Source organism: Candoia aspera, chromosome 6 (assembly GCF_035149785.1).
Source record: "Candoia aspera isolate rCanAsp1 chromosome 6, rCanAsp1.hap2, whole genome shotgun sequence".
NCBI classification, from domain to species: Eukaryota; Metazoa; Chordata; class Lepidosauria; order Squamata; family Boidae; genus Candoia; species Candoia aspera.
In genome coordinates this window covers 83716052-83733676 of record NC_086158.1, presented here as the reverse complement: position 1 = coordinate 83733676, position 17625 = coordinate 83716052, and the positions used below count along the sequence as shown (strand labels likewise).

At 43.0% G+C, this 17625-nt stretch overlaps 1 protein-coding gene across 1 annotated transcript in view; it reads right to left on the bottom strand.

Moving 5' to 3' along the window:
* CTNNA3 (catenin alpha 3) overlaps positions 1-17625 on the bottom strand; it is a 781530-nt gene that overhangs the window by 751368 nt on the left and 12537 nt on the right. The window contains exon 3 of the mRNA XM_063307559.1: positions 15245-15437. Coding sequence (XP_063163629.1) covers positions 15245-15437 — 193 coding nt within the window. The remainder of the gene's footprint in view (positions 1-15244; positions 15438-17625) is intronic.

Sequence of the window (17625 nt, the reverse complement as noted above, 5' to 3'; positions counted from 1 at the left end):
TGTGCCTGCTATTCTGTGCAAGCCAAGATCTCTAAGCTAGAGACTATTTGCAAACTAACATACTGTGCCTTTATCCCACCAGCTAGGAGCTATATGCCATATAATGACAGCACTCAAGAAATGCAAGAAATTGAAAAGCATATCTCACTTTAAAATAAAATCAAAGTCTCTTTTATCTCTTAGGCTGCTCCTTTAATTTTACCCTCTTCTGCAATTTGGCTTCCTTGAATGAAGAATTTTGCCATTCAATTAAAGGTAATAACGGATGAACTAGAGCTCTGGGTAACACAATTGCCTGTTTAACTCCAACAGGAAGGTCTGTTCTTTCAACTTCATTTTATTCACATTTTCGATTTTTTATGCTGAGTTCTTTTAGCCAGCTAGTCTTGTTCTTTCCTAATATCAATGCTAAGTTTAGATGAGGTGCATTGTTTTGGGGAAGGAAACAAACCAAACCGATCTCATTTTTGAGTAAGACATAAAAGCGGATTGCCGGAAGGAAATGGCACCTCGTCTGTAATCTGCTGCCCAGAGTAGCTATTTTACTTGCTTCATGTTAAAGCTAGTCCTGCCTCATACAATCCCCCCTGTACATTTCCTTCATACAAGTACTGTAACTAATCCATAGTACTTTGCAACAGGGAAGGTCATCTAAAATGTGGTACATTCCCAGCAGAAAGTTCAGTGGTGAACTAGGATTATTAACAATAATACTCCAAGGTGTCTGCAGAAGGTCAGATAAGTCCAGATGGTGGCTACAACCATGCCACTGAAGTTCTGCCCTTTTTTACTTGTGTCACAATGCGCATCGAAAGGGCTTGTTTGCACTGCAACATGGGACGCTCAGCTGGCCAGATGTAAAGAAAACCAGCAAGAGGCCTCCAGGGTTAACTGCACTGCAGCTGATACAGGACTCCAGCACTGAGCTCCCCCAAATGGCCAGAGATGGGACAGTAGCAAACAAGTCTATGGTCAGCACTGAACTATCAGGGCATGCCAAGGTCACTGCTGAGCATTGCAGCATCTTTTTTTTAAATCATACTCAGGAAGTTGGTGGACAGACACATACATGGTTATAGATACTCATCTTTATTTTTTCCAATCAAGGAGGATGTTGGAAAGAATAATATTAAAAGTCTTGGATCTCTGTCTCCCAGCAGGGTAATCTTCCAAAACCAAACAGAACAGGGCCAAATTTCATGGGTGAGAAGCCAGCAAAAGAAAGATCCAGTTTGAAAATGGACTGGGTTCAGCTAAGGGGCACAGGAAAAAAGAAGTCCAGAAAACAATTCCCCCAACACATCTCAATGGGAGAGGCATTCGGGCAACAGATCACAACGTTGCTGGCTGCTCCATCCGAATCCTCCCTCTCTCTCCCTGCCACCAGGACCTACGATCCAGAGCAGAGCATCTGAAGCCTGCCCCCTACTTCCCAGTGAACACACACAGACACAGCACAGGGGAATAGCAGAGGCACATACACACAAAAGACAGCTGATATATCCCCCCTGAATAGAAGCTTGGAGGCACACACACAGGTACAAATTATTACTTCCTTACACAAAAGAAAATACAGACTCCTCCTGTGGTCACTACTGGTAAAGGATTGAAAAAAATTCCCCAAACCATTGTTTCTCAACCTTGGCAGGTTGAAGATGTGTGGACATCAACTCCCAGAATTCCCTAGCCAGCATGCTGGCTGGGGAATTCTGGGGGTTGATGTCCACATATCTTAAAGTTGTTTTTTTAATAAAAATTTTATTAAGTTTCAAACAGAGATAAAAGCTACAGAAAAACAGAAAACTACAAAGGAAAAAAACTAAAAAAGTGTAGAAACACAAGAGAAATTTTTTTTGAAGTTACAGAAGGAGGTGACTTCTGACTTTTAACAGCAGGGGTATACAACAAATCCATAATCAATCCCTTACTCTATATTAGACCAAGATCACATTATTTCTATAAATCATACCATTGGCACATTATAAAAATCACTAAGTATAGTTGCCCCCTCCCCTTATATTAAGAGAAAAAAGAATATATACAGTATATATAAACCTCCTAATCAACTTCCCCCCCAAAGATAACATTCATTTAATTATTTCCTTCCTACTACTCTATGCATTCCTGTCTACTATAATAAAGATCAAACTAAAAAACATATAAATTGTCTACCATTATACTTGATAGTACAGCAATTTTAATAATTGCTGTACTATCAAGTATAGTACAGCAATTATTATCAAGTATAGTACAGCGATTAAAACCCAGACATTATTATTTTTTCATACCTTAATAATTTTAATCCAAATTGTTAAAGATAAATGAAATCAGCCAGATCCTAAAAGCAATCCAAATAAATATTTTTTATTAATTGTTCAAGATATAATTAAGGCACATACTGCAGAATATAAGACCGATAGAGTACAAGTCTAAAAAAGGAACAGGAAAAGCTAAAACGGTACAGGAATAAGCAAAGAAGCATATCAGACCAGTGGCTTCTGATCTTTTCCAGCACAGGTATAAAAGTACCTAAAAGTTAATCTCTTACTATTAATTAAACATTTAGTAACATTGTATCTCTAAAATTGAACCATTCAATCATCAATACCTAAAATCAAGACTTCATTCTTTTGCGTTACCAGCAAATAGTCCAAGAGCAGTTTCCAGATGGAAATGAATCTAGTTACAGTGTGCTTAAACCTTTATCTCATCTCAAAATAAACCAAAGTATTTACATATCCCTACAATACACAAAAAGCTTTTTTCTGAAAGAAATCAAACAGCCCAACTGCCTCCCTCAAAAACTCCGACTTCTCTTCAGGAAACTTCCCATACATAGTAACCCCTTCTTTTCCAAGGCATTCCATCAGAAGATCAATTTCACTTATGGCTTGTAACTCGATCTCTCCCTTTAATTTCTTCAACTCAACTATCCAGTCTTCCTCCAGAATCTCAGCAGAAGTCAAAGAGACATTCCTGATGCTGTTAAATTCCTCAGTTTTATCCACGACATCCCCAACCAGATGACACATTTTAAAGCTCATATTTTCCACAATATCCTGAATGCCTTGCATAAAAACTTGGTAAGATCAGAAAAAAATCAGTTTGAAGTCTCGATGGAAATCTGAAAAAGTCTGTTTGAGGTCCTCCATGTCTCATGCAGTAGATTATAGTGCCCCCTAAGAGTTTAACCAGTGAAAGTCGAAGATATGAAGGAATGTGTTTACTTAAGCACGAGTAAGATTGCAGACAATTCCCCAGGGGAAGTAGAAGCAGAAAAGTGAAAGTTCAAAACAACCGATTCAATGTGTAGGAAAATGCTAATTTCTTCAAAGTTAGTACAAAAATAGTAACAGGGAAACAATTATTTACTCTCAATCTTCCTTAATATTTGGACGGAAAACAAGCCAAAACTTAAAAATAATTTTTTAAAAATTAATCCCAAAAATAACGATAAACACCAAGAGAGCCCACTTCTCCTTGCTGTAGAAAGCCTCTCTTAAGGTACATATACTTAATATATATATATAAATTGGGTGATTTAGAAATCGGGTGGCCGGTCTCAATGTCCCTTTAAGGCTACAGCATGGCTTGGAAAATGGTGACGTCCCAGCCTCCCGGCAGCTCTTACCAGTTGAGCACAAATGCTGTTTACGATCTCCTGGCTATAAGCCACCGTCCTGGAGGACAAATGGGGTGATTCCGAGTGTTTTCCTTTCCCAGTAAAATGCTCCTGGGCTTCAGGAAAAACCTGATCCAAAAAACCTGCCGCATTGTCAGTTCTGCCCCCGGATCTGGGCCGAAGTTCACAGGGTTTTGCCCAAGACGTTCTACCTGCAAGCTTCCTAAGGGACCCATGTTCTCCCAGAGAGTAGGTAGGCTTCCGTGTCGTCCTTTCAGGCTGAATGTGAAAAAGGCCACCCTCAAGCTGCCCGGTGCTTTCTCGCCTCACCCCAGATTCAGCTAGGGTGCTGCTTATGGGAGGCTGAGAAACACTGTACTAAACTGTTATTTTTACTTTAAAAAAAGAATTCTTATCTATAACAAAACAACCATTTATTTGCCTATGCCCAAGTAAATTTGCTATGTATCTAAGCAGAAGCAAAAAATAATAATTTTATTCCTAAATTCATCATGAAGCTCACAGCATTTCCTTCTTCTATTAAGTTTGGTTTCCCTTTTTTTTCTGCTTTAATATAACAGGAATAGGAATGAAAGCACAGAATGGTGGTAAGCTGGAGAGAAGTGAAATTTTAGTGGTGTGTTTCACACTTGAAATAATACACATGGCTGCCTGAACGAGTCATGTATCTAAAATTAACCTGGCTGCACCATCACTGTTTTTGAATATATCCTTGGGAATGATTTGGAGAGCTGTTTGAATTGCTACCAGACCAGTGTCTTGCTCAGCCTAGCCTACTCTTTTTATTCATGATTTACAATGCACTCGACCTTTAGCTCACTCAACTACAGCATCCTTGTAAAAGCACACAAATCATTTCTACAGAATGCCAATAAGCCATGCATCACAGCTGTAAACTACAGGCTGGCCTAATATCAGCCACAGATCCCAATCATTGGTTGGAGGCTGAGATGTCAACCAAGTCTTCAGATGCAGGAGAACCCCAACTGGGCTGCCTTGAGGGGAAAAAAACAAGGTGGGGTTATAGCTGATGCTTCTGGAAAGTGATTTTCTCCTATCTGTCTATAATTGGCAGGTTTTGTAAGAAATTTTGAAGTTTATGAGGCACACTGAGTACTGTTAGCAGAGCAGCATCCCCAACATTGAACTTCCAGCTCAAGCCTTCCTCAGGAATAGAGAGAGGCAGAAAATCCTGGGAAGGCTTTACACCTTGATGTGATACAATGGATCAGTAGGATCTCTGGGGCCAAGGCCACATGCAGTGGTCCTGCCCCCATTGTCCACACCCTTCCGGACTGAATGAAGCCTTCCCCTGCCCCTGACTGAATGTAAACAGCTGCTTTACAAGATCAGGGTTTTCAGTCACTGGAGGTCAAGCAAATACTATCTTCCAGCCGTGTATGGAGAGCCCAGTAGCACTGCTCTCCTGCCTCTCTTTGGCTGCTAGTTTACTACTTGAATGGAGCTGAAAAACACATCAAATCCATTATTAGGCTCTTGACTCCAATACACCCTGCAAGGGCATCTATGGGGAGGTGTCAAGATGGCAGCCACAGCCCTGTGTTTGAAGCCTCACATTTTTACAATGCAATGCATATAAATAAGGGTGGGGCTTCAATCACAGGGTTGTGGCCACCATCTTGACTTTTTTGACTTCCCTCCCTCCAGAACACCCCAGCAGGATGCCAAATTAATGCATCCCCAACAGAAAACCATCCAGACTCTGCTCATTGCTTGGTGTTTCTGTCAATTTGCTCTTACTGCAAGTCTTTTTACTAGTTTTCAGACAGAATTGGTCTTTCTGTCACTTAAGGCCATTAATCTGTGTCCTGCAATCTAGGAGTAAGGGAGATCTCTTCGCCATGACAATGGAGTCAGACAAGAACCAGAACTGCTCAGATCAGTCCGAAGACAAAGTGATCAGAGCTGAGAGAGGAAGAAAGTGATGAAGCTCTGGGGAATATCCATCAAACCCAGCGTTTTTCAACCTTGGCAGCTTTAAGATGGCACAGCTGGCTGAGGAATCCTGGGAGCTGAAGTCCACCTATCTTAAAGTTGCCAAGGTTGAGAAACACAAATCTAACCAATCAAAGACAGGTTATGTAGAAACATGCAAAGTTTTAGACAAGGAAAGGAACTATACTTCATTTCTATAGTTGTCCCATAGCAGCAAAAAGTTAGCTATTGCTCCACTTGGCTGCCCATTTAGTGCCATCCAGATTTGCACAGTGTCATGTTCACTGTTTCAATGTGTAGTATACATCGTAACATTTCACATGCCATGGCACTGACGCGCGTTTCTGTTTGGGAGGGAGCTGCTGTGAAACCTTGTACCAAGCTCTGTATCTGTGTTCATTACAATGGAATGTGTTTGGGTTATGTTCTCTGTTCAAAGACTTTTCCCGCAGACCATCAGAAACCGTTAGGAGCACCTGGGATGGTGAACTTGGGAAGATTCTACGGGTGGAAGGATGTCATTTACACCAAGGGTTTTTAGTTTGCATTTGGCGCGCTTTTATCATTCTCAGCTTTCTCTGTGATCCTGCATACTATTCTTTAATAAATCAGGTATCTCTGAATTCCTGCTCATGAGTCTAATCGTGTTTTAGAATAGGCAACCATTACACACAGCTGAGATGCAACCACCATGTAAGTATTATTGAAGAGCTAAAGGTTGAGAAATCTCTTCTCTGGTTCTAGTGTCAAGTTACAGCACATACACAGCTCTGATCACCCAAAGATCTAAGGAATTCTTCACTGTACAGAAGCACACAGAGGTGTCTGCAAGGTATGGTCCGAAAAATTAAGATGGTGGCCAGCATGGTGTGATCAAAGCCCCACCTGTTTTTTATGCCTGGGGTCGGCATCTTGCCCTTTTTGACCATATACCATACCCTGCTGCAACCACTTCTGGGCAACCCAACTGAATGTGTTAAGCTTGAGGTGAGCCAGTCAATCTTCCACCTTCATTCCCTCTCAATCCATTGGTTGACCAACCTGTTTAAAATTGAAAATAAAAAAAGGACATCAAACCTTCTCCTCCACATGCCATGGATTGTCTGGATGGGAGATCTTCCATTTTCCCAGGGAACAAAAACTATTTTCATGCCAGAACACCTTGGGCCAGAATCAGTCTGCCTCAGCAGTGGTCTGCCTGTGAGATGCCCAAATGGTAAGCAGGACATCTTCAAACCATAGTAAGAGGCTGTGTGGGTGAGCCCATAAGTAACTCAGGCTTTGCTATCACTGTGTTATTTCCTAAATAAAACAAATCTCTATTTTCTTTCATGAGCTTCCAGGATACTTTCCTAGGGGAAAAAAAAGTTATACTAAGTTTAGTGTTTCTCTGTACATGCATCCTTTCCACTGAACAAAGCTACCCACTAACCACCATTTGCCTTTGCAGCAGCCACATCTCACAATTTTCCTTTATTCTGCTTGTGGTCAACTGTGATTCCTGGTTAGCATTCTAAGTACGTCTTTTAATAGACAGAGACTAGCAGGCTTCCCATGTTCATTAAACAGAAATACCTTTAATTCCTGTTGTGGTTTCCATGTATGAGTGGGAGAAATGAGCAGAGTGGAGCAGGAAAGATACGTATTATAATTATTAGCAGCATGGGAGCTCTGGACGAACAGGGGCCAGTCATGCTGTTAAGCTCTACTAGTCCTCAGATATAGGAGAATAAAGAAGTGAGGCTTCTGTTTCTTCAGTGCGTAGAAGAATTGATACAGAATAATTGAGCAATGTCTGAAGTACATCTGTCAATGCACTTGGGCCTAGAGAGCATACATTTATGCCCTTTAATGGATGAACCTCCCATACATATCAGGATGCTAGAAAAGTAAGATTAGAGAAGAGAGAATCAGCTACGCTGAAGCACAGCAATCCCCCTTCCTTTCTTTCAGATAAATAATGCCCATCTTAGGGAGATATGTTTCTACCAAGCCAGAGATAGTATTTGCTAGAAAATGGAATTCTCCAAATTAGAGCCCCATGTGTGTAACTTGATGCACTTTCCAAATACAGATAACACCACAGTTTATCCTGAGACTGTTCCTTTACCAATATTGTCCTTTAAAACATCCAATCCCTATCTTCTGATTTCTCTGTGGATCAAGAACAAAACAGCCGCTGAAGTATCCTAAATTTGTTCCCGAGTCACGATGGCATTTGTGAGTTAAACTTTATCTAAGAGTTCTCTCAAGATGTGATAGCGACGAGCTACATGCCAGCTCAGCAAGGCAATAGATGGAACTCAAGCCACAGCTGCCATCTCCAAGCCCATATATAGGCATTTATTTATGGAAATAAATGCCAAGTATCTCAACTATGCCTGAACAGTCCTGCCTACAGGAGGAAGGGTAAGAAATGCACCAGGGATTATCCTGGGAATCCATTCCAATGCTTTTTTGCCTGTACAGTAATTAAACATCAGCTTCAACAACAATTAAACAGTAGTTTGGGAATCCAAACAGAAAGCTTACGCTCTAGCAATAATATCATCTTTACACCAGAGTCATTTACTTTTGGACCCCACCGTGCACAAAATCTTGTGAGTCAGTAAATCTGTGAAGGAAGCTTTTTTGATGGCTGTCGCCATAAAGAGGCATTTCATTAATAGAGGCATAAATATGTCACTTTCAAATTTAGCAGCTTTAAGTACTGTAGCAATCAGACTGCAGAGATTCTATAAACAGACCTCATAACTACGGTGACCACATTTTCTTGGAAAAAAGTAAAGGACAGACCTGAAAAGGGGACAAATCTGAAAGAGGTTCATGAGGTTAAAAAAATTAATTACGTTTATAACTTTGTTTTACAAAGGAAATTCAAGAGCAAAACCAAGAAAAACCTTACAAGAAAATATATTCTAATAAAAATATCTAAACTCAAACAGTATAGGTAAATTTATTTTTAAAAGACAATTCAATTTCCCTATTTTTCACGTGAATGTGAAAGACTGTGCATTAAGTGGTGCCATTTGTATGGTAAAGGTTAAATGACGCAAATAAAGGACAGAAGAGAATTTTTGAAAAATACATAAATCTTAAGTACAGCTTTCTGAAATAAAGGACTGTCCTTTTTAATAATGGGCATATGGTCACTGTACTCATTACTGAACTCAAAATAGTCAATGTGGTTTTAATTTGTAAGAGTTTCAGGCCATGCACAAGTTCCAGCATCCCATCTATGGCTCCCAAGTATTGTTACTTCGTACCTAGCACACTCCCAGTCAATCCCTGAATCCAGATCAGAACAAGCACACACACCACTCAGTTCAGCTAACAAAATATAGTTAGATATTTATTAAACATCGGCAAACCTCAAAACATTTAACTGGCAAAAATGAGGCAGAAGAAGAAAGAGATGAACAACAACAGGAAGGAATAGATATCTATATACCAAAAGGCACAGAATTTTCCAGAGCCACTGGGAATAATACAATACTGTGCGTAATTTGCACAGACTGTCCTGGCTTAAGCAAAGACCACGCTGAGACAAGGAGAAGGTCTCTAGTGTTTTATTTAACTGCTATAGTAGACAGAAAATCCTACCAAACTGAAGGAGCGTGGGAAAGCCCAGACAGATAAACCCCAATACTCAAGGCCAGTCTGTTCTGGGTTTCTTTGAATGACAGCTCAAAGTCTCTAAACTACGCATGTGTTTTCCCCCCTGGATAGGGGCCTCCTCCTGCTCACCATCTGTACTCATGACACAGTCTGAAAGGGAGTGGTCTTTGGTTATTCCACCCTTAACCCATTTACATACATTAGCAGAATACCGATGGAAAGGAGGACACTAGGTGATCCCTACTCTATTGTGCACCACGAAGGAAACAATTTGGCGGGTGAGAATGAAGTATCCAACATTCAATTTCTATAGTGCATTTCATACGCCTACTATTTTTTTAATCAAGATTCTCTTCATTTTTTATTTCCAACTTAATTTTTATTATTTTTCTTTTTTCCTCCTCCATTCTTCATGCACGTAACTTCTGGTAGCATCCCACTCACTTAACTAGGTATTTCATGACCTTCAAACTCTTTCTGCTATTTCTTTGCAAATAATTTTTGCTGTGTTGATACTTACTTTGCTTCACATTTGTCTCTTGTTCTTCTGGATCTTCACATGCTTCTTAGGATACAGCTCAACAAGCTGGAATTTCATTTTTAATGACTTAGGGGGAAAAATGCTGGATTTCCACAAATATAACCATAGATCTGAAGTTATTTCATTATATTTGATACGGTGTAATAAAAAATGGACTTAAGTTTCTGCTACAAAATAAGTTTAGCAAATCTTAAGTGTAGTACAGTAAATCGTAAAGCATTTTAAAAAGAACATGAAAAAGATTTTATACAATGCATATAAAATTGCATTGTGTCATCCGAGAGTCTCTTGTGGCCTTCAGGGGCCCTGCTCCACAAGTGGCTTGTTGTGAGACCCTGTTCTTCAAGTTGGGTTCCTGAGAACAGTTGGGAGTGTTGCTGCTGTACCAGCCTCCCTGCTACGTGGCAACCTCCCTGCTTGAGCTGCTTGAGGCCGTCTCGGGGCTGGCGGTGGAGTTCCCCAGGCTCATGGTTCTGGGGGACTTCAACCTGCCATCCCTGGGGCATGCCTCAGAGGCAGCTCAGGAGTTCATGGCCATGGGCCTGTCCCAGATAATTCAGGACTCGACTCGAGACAGTGGCCACACCCCAGACTTGGTTTTCTTGTCAGAGCAGTGGCAATGTGATCTGAGGGGAGAGTTAGATCTGTCCCCATTGTCATGGTCAGACCATACCCTGGTGGCCCTGAGATTCTCTTATGCCACCCCCCTCTGCAGGGAGGTAGGACCCATTCGATTGGTCCGCCCCCGGCGATTGATGGACCTGGTAGGGTTTCAGAGGGAGCTGGGGGTTATACCCGGTGATCTGCTGCATGGTCCAGCAGAGGCCCTAGCTGCAGCCTGGAATAGGGAGGTGGCCAGGGCCTTGGACAGGATTGCGCCTGTGCAGCCTCTCTTGTCTCATCGAACCCGGCACTCCCCGTGGTTTACGGAGGAGCTGAGGGTGCTGAAGAGGGTTAAGAGATGCCTAGAGCACTGCTGGAGGAAGAAAAAGACTGAATTTGACCGAGCATAGGTAAAAGCTGCCATTAAGGCCCACCTTGTGGCGATAAAAGCGGCAAAATGTCAATATTTCTCCGCTCTTATTGCGTCTGCAGAATGCCGCCCAACAGCCCTGTTTAAGATCACTCGACCCCTTTTGGGGAAGGTGGGTTCAGTGACCCACCTACAGGGCCATGAAGAAGAATTTGCTGAGCATCTGCAGGATGAAATTGCTCGGATCCGCTCCAAGTTGGACTCGAGGTATGAGGCGTGGTCTGGACAGATACCAGGGGAACAGGCTTACCCAGTTATCTGGGAGCCGTTTGATCCTGTTGGGCCTGAGGAAGTGGACAGGATCCTACAGACAGTAAATTCCACCACTTGCCATCTAGACCCGTGCCCCTCCTGGCTAGTAAAAGCAGGCTGGGAGGTGACATGTGGTTGGGTCCATGTGATGGTTAATATATCCTTGGGAGAGGGTGTGTTCCTGGCTACCTTTAAAGAGGCATTGGTGCACCCCCTCCTCAAGAAGCCATCGCTGGACCCTACTGTCTTGGACAATTTTCGTCCAGTCTCCCACCTCCCCTTTTTGGGGAAGGTGGTTGAGAAAGTGGTGGCTTTGCAGCTCCAGAGGGTCCTGGAGGAAACAGATTATCTAGACCCCTTTCAGTCAGGTTTCAGGCCCAGTTATGGGATGGAAACGGCATTGGTCGCACTTATGGATGATCTCTGGCGGGAGTGGGATGGAGGGAGTGCATCCATCCTCGCTCTCCTTTATCTCTCAACGGCTTTCAATACCATCAACCATGGTTTCCTTTTGGGGCAGCTCAGGGAGTTGGTGGGTGGTGTAGTTTTACACTGGTTCACCTCCTTCCTCCAGGGCCGATCCCAGTCGGTGTTGATAGGGGAGGAGAGATCGGCCCTGTGGCCCCTTCTTTGGGGGGTGCCACAGGGATCAGTACTCTCCTCTCTCCTTTTTAACATCTACATGAAAACGCTGGGTGAGATCATCCGTCACCATGGGATGAGGTATCATCAGTATGCTGATGATACTCAATTGTATATCTCCATCCTGGGTGAAATAAGTGATGCTGTGACCACCCTCTCCAAGTGTCTGGGGGCTGTGGGGGCCTGGATGGGGAACAACAGGCTTCAACTGAATCCTGGTAAGACCGAGTGGCTGTGGGTTAATGGTTCTTCTGTGTCCAGGACATTAACATCTCTGGTTCTGGATGGGGTTGCGCTGCCCCAGACAGACCCGGTGCGTAACTTGGGGGTCTTCCTGGACTCACGGCTCCTGCTCGAAGAGCAGGTGGCAGCCATGGCCAGGAGAGCCTTTGTGCAGCTATGTGCTGTGCACCAGTTACACCCCTTCCTGGACCAGGAGGCCCTTCGAACAGTCACTCATGCCCTTGTTATCTCTCATATAGACTATTGCAATGCGCTCTACATGGGGCTACTCTTGAAAAGTATCCGGAAGCTCCAGCTGGTCCAGAATGAAGCCGCACGAGCTGTTTTTGGTGCCTCCAGAAGGGCACATGTAACACCGCTGCTGTGTGAGCTGCATTGGGTACCAGTTTGCTTCCGGGTCCAGTTCAAGGTGTTGGTTATCACCTTTAAAGCCCTACATGGCATGGGGCCAGGTTACCTGAGGGACCACCTCTTCCCCATTACATCAACCCGTCCCACCCGATCGTGCAGAGAGGGCATGCTGTGGACCCTGTCTGTAAGAGAATTCCATCTGGCGGGGTCCAGGAAATGTGCCTTCTCCGCAGTAGCTCCCACCCTGTGGAACCCATGCTGCCCCCGGAGGTGAGATTGGCCCCATCGGTCCTGGCCTTTCGGCGGAGTCCGAAAACCTGGTTCTGCCGCTTCACTTGGGGTGGAGAGGGGAATAGAGCTACATGGGGATGGTTGTTATAGACCACTCCTCCCACACTTGGACTGTTTTAGATGCTTCACCACTTGGATTTTTTATTTTTTATTTTTATTTATATTTATATTATTTTTTACTGTATTTTACTTTCTGTATTATTGTGATGGTTTTAATCGATTGTTGTAAACCGCCCAGAGTCCCCCGACGGGAGGAGATGCGTGGGGATAAATTAGATAAATAAATAAATAAATAAAATGGGTGTGGTCTTTGATTGCACAATTGCTGCCGCCATCTTGACTTTTTTGACATACACACATACACACACACCCTATGGATGCCCTGACAGTGGCAAATGCTGGGATGAATCAGAACACCCATTTTATTTCTTTTCCCATCTCCTGTTCCTCATCTGATCTGCACTACACCAGGCAAATTAAGCACACCGGTATAGTATGGTAAAAGTACTGAATCCTTATAAAATTACAGAACGCGCATTAAATGGAAGCGATTTTGATTTTTTTAAAAAGGGAGCCTAAATTGATACATGCTGTTAGATTTATGTACAGCATACGCCCTTATTTCATGATATTGCTCGAAAAGAAACAGGGATCCAGATGCATCTCCTCAGTGGCTCATGATCTTCCCTTTCATAGGGCAAATCTGATCTGCTAGCAGCTTTGCTAGGATGAGGATTACCTGAGGGACCATCTCCTACCAGTTGTTTCTACCTGTCCAATCTGGTCTGGCAGGCTGGGCATGCTCCAGGCCCCGTCAGCTAAGGCAGGTCAGCCGGCGGGGACTAGATGTGCCTTCTCTGCTGTAGCACCTGCCCTCCGGAACATCCTCCCTCCAGAGATTAGGATGGCCCCAACCCTGTTGGCTTTCATGAGGCCTTGAAGGACTGGGTTGCCTGCCCAGGCCTGGGGCCCGAGCAGTATGTTAAGGGCCCCATTTCCTGGTTATAGTGATATTTATGATTATAATTTTTCTCAGGATGGATGGATGGAAGGATGGATGGATGGATGGATAGATAGTTTGTATTTGGTTTTAACTGCTTTTATGATTGTTCGCCTCCCAAAGTCATTTATCTGAGATGGGTGGCTATAGAAATTTAAATAAATAAATAACGCCAAATAGAAGAAATGACAGGCAGAGAGGTCTCTGTCTTCAGCATTTTAGGACCTGAAAATAAATAAATCATCCTGAACAAACAAAACAGAGATCATAAAACATATCATTGGAAGGGCAGGGAGAGAAAATTGACCATGGTATCCTTCTGGGATGGCTCAGGGAGTTGGGGGTGGGTGGCGTGGTCCTGCACTGGTTCACCTCCTTCATCCAGGCCCAGTCCCAATCGGTGGTGGTAGGGAGCGAGAGATCCAACCCTCGACCCCTCCTTTGCGGGGTGCCACAGGGTTTGGTACTCTCTCCGCTCCTTTTCAACATCTACATGAAACCACTGGGTGAGATCATCCATCACCACGGGATGAGTATCATCAGTATGCTGATGATACCCAGTTATACATCTCCTTCCCGGGTGAGGTAAGTGATGCTTTTGACCGCCTGGGGGCTGTGGAGGTCTGGATGGGGAACAACAGGCTTCAGCTGAACCCAGGCAAGACAGAGTGGCTGTCTTTCCTGGGTTAATGGTTCCTCTGTATCCAGGAAATTGTCATCTTTGGTTCTGGATGGGGTTGCACTGCCCCAGATAGACCCGGTGCGTAATCTGGGGGTCCTCCTGGACTCACGGCTCCTGCTCAAAGAGCAGGTGGCAGCCATGGCCAGGAGGGCCTTTGCGCAGCTTCGTGTTGTGCGCCAGTTACACGCTTTCCTGGATCAGGAGGCAGACCCTTCAAATAGTCACTCATGCCCTTGTTATCTCTCATATAGACTATTGCAATTCGCTCTACATGGGTCTACCCTTGAAGAGTATACGGAAGCTACAGCAGGTCCAGAATGCAGCCATGTGGGCTATTTTTGGAAGGGCACATATAACACCTCTACTACACAAGCTGCACTGGGTACCAGTTTGCTTCCGGGTCCAATTCAAGATGTTGGTTATCACCTTTAAAGTTCTACATGACATGGGGCCAGGCTACCTGAGGGACAGCCTCTTCCCCGTTAAGGCAACCCGTCCCACCCAATCATGCAGAGAGAGCATGTTGCAGACCCCATCGGTAAGAGAATTCCATCTGGCGGGGTTCAGGAGACGGGCCTTCTCTTCAGTTGCTCCCACCCTCTGGAACATCCTAGCCCCAGAGGTGAGGTTGGCCCCTTCGCTCCTGGCCTTCCGGAGGAACTTGAAGACCTGGCTCTGCCACCTAGCTTGGGGCAGGGAGGGGAAGAGTCGCACTTGGGGATGGTTAAGGATGGCCTTAAGACGCTTATCACACACAAGGACTGAATTAAATCATTTACCATCTGGATTGTATTTTTACCTATATTTATTGTGTATTTATATACTGTATTTTATATATTGTAATTATATTGTGTGTTTAGTGTTTTATTGATTATTTTATTGTAAACTGCCCAGAGTCCTCTGGTGGGAGGAGATGGGCGGTGACAATTTGATAAATAAATAATGCAGCTCTTGAAGTAGCGTTATTATTGCCTCAGTAACAGCAGGCTTACTTTCTTTGCGAACATCATGGAGTGCAGCGCTCAGTTCTTCCACAAAGATGGGGGCCTCTTTGGCAATCTTCTCGCCTTTATCCAGCAAGTTCCAAGTTGCTTCTTCCACAGAAGCAAGGATTACTCGAGCTCTTTTGGAACATCCCTTTTTCTTGCCAGAAGGATTCTGAGGGCAATTCATTAATGTGGTCACCTAAAACATAAAGAGAATGCCCATATTTTCATTTCTGCGGTTAAACAGGTTGCACTGTGTCTGCGCAAAATAAAGAGAGGCCCAGATATCAGCCCTGAGTAAGCTCCAAGTTAAGGGCCAGTTAATAGGTGGCGTGGGATGTCAGCATATCACAGTGACATAGCCACATAGAATGAACTGGGTGTTATTTCAGAAATCAACATATTTGTTTCATACATTGTGCTAAGCCATGTTTTGCTTAACCATGTTACTGGAGATTTCAAAGTAAGTCTAGATCCACGTGGAATGCTAAGCCTTAAACCATGGTTTCCAAATTCCAAACAGGCCCGCCAAATACAAAGGAGCTACATTATAGTTTTGTGTGGTGTGTGAATTCAGCCAGGGTGCAGGGAGAGAGAACTGGCCATAAGTTACCCCACTGAATTAATGATTCAAGAGGCTGCAGCATCCGTGAGCAACCTGGATCTATTTAAAGTTTAATTTTGATCCCCAAAACAACTTTGAAGTTACCTACTGATTATTAAAAACTTTTCCTCTGCTAAGTTAAAGGGAAATGTGGTTTTTCATTTTAAAAGTCTCTTTTAATGAAACTACATTTTTAATTTCTGATGTGTGAGAACATTTGGAGAGAAGTGAAATAGGATTTTAATAAAATAGGAAATTCACAGCTGTCCTGAAACACAAAACATGGAGTTATGGACATTTTCCTCCATAGACCTCATTATGGCTTACTTTTTTTATTCTGCTGCTTTTTTTCAATAACATAGTTACTATTTAAAATTATGGGAAGTGTAACGATCAAGATCTAACAGTAATTTATCATTACACTGTTGCAGGTTAGGATTCCTTTTTTCCTACACCTGTGACTTCAAGGGCTTTATAAACTGAACTATCAGTGTCTGAAAGGAATGCCGCACAAGCTTCCAAAAGGACACACAAGATAGCCTAAGAAAGAAGTTGCAGTGGAAGATGAAACGTGGAGATTACTCATCTATTTTTCTTTCTCTCAACGACCAAGAGAATTAGGATAGCATAGCTTATCCTATTTTTATTTATTGTTCCATTATACATCTTCAGAGGTTCTCGATTCTCTAAAAGAAATCCTATGACACTAGAAATCTGATGGAAAATTGGGATTTGTTGAGTGTTATCGTGGATCTCCATCTTATGTTTAGTCTGTAAATACATGGAATAAGCTATCATCCCCTTATATTCTTGAAAGGAAACTGAATACTGAGTAAGTTCAGGAGCCCTCACCTGTCCATAGGTAATATGCCAGCAGTATGGAATAGTGTTGTAGAGAAGGAGAAATAATTATCCACAGACTGGATGGGTTATCAGTAGGTCGCAGCTTGAATTAGCATAGACTATGAATGCAGTCATCTGGTAGTCTGACCACTACATAGTCCTACACTCTCAAGTCCTCATATTGGGATAGAAGGATAGTGGCAGCCTACCACAGCACGGACCAAATATTATTTGGTCACACACTGAATGTGTGACAGGCTGGCTTCTTGAAGCAACAACCCAGGATCATTTCTAAAGAATCAGCCTAAATGTACAACTGCTAACCATTGCTATGGTTAGCATCTCCAGAACCTGCATGAGAAAATATGGCAGAAATCTAGATTGGGATATATCAGGGCAAAACACACAGTATTGTTAGGAGTCAGTAAAAGTCCCCCGGTCTCTAAGAATCAGAGGTATCTGCAAGTGGTTAAAAAAGTCAAGATGGCTGCTATGACTGTATGATCAGAGTCTCACCCACCCACCGACCCCCATTTTATGTGCATCACGTGCAACACACTTTAAAAGAAACACGGCTTCAATTGCATGGTCATGGTGGCCATCTTGATTTTTTTTTACATACACACACCCCTGTAAACACCTCTGATCTGGATGCAGAAATCTGCATATGTATATTGTCAAGACATTCTAACTTTTTTCTACATCTGTAACTATAAAGTTCATTCTTCAAATAAAGTTTTTTCAGACACAAACTAAACTGTATGTGTATGTGTCTGTCTCTCCCTCACCGCTGTGGATTAAAAGAATAATCAATAATGTGGTTTACATTGATATATTGGGCTCAACCAATGAAAGGAACATCAGTTTAATTTCTTTCATTCTCTGTAATGTCAACACATTCATGATCCTCTGAAGTATTACTAAAAGCAGTATGAGCAAG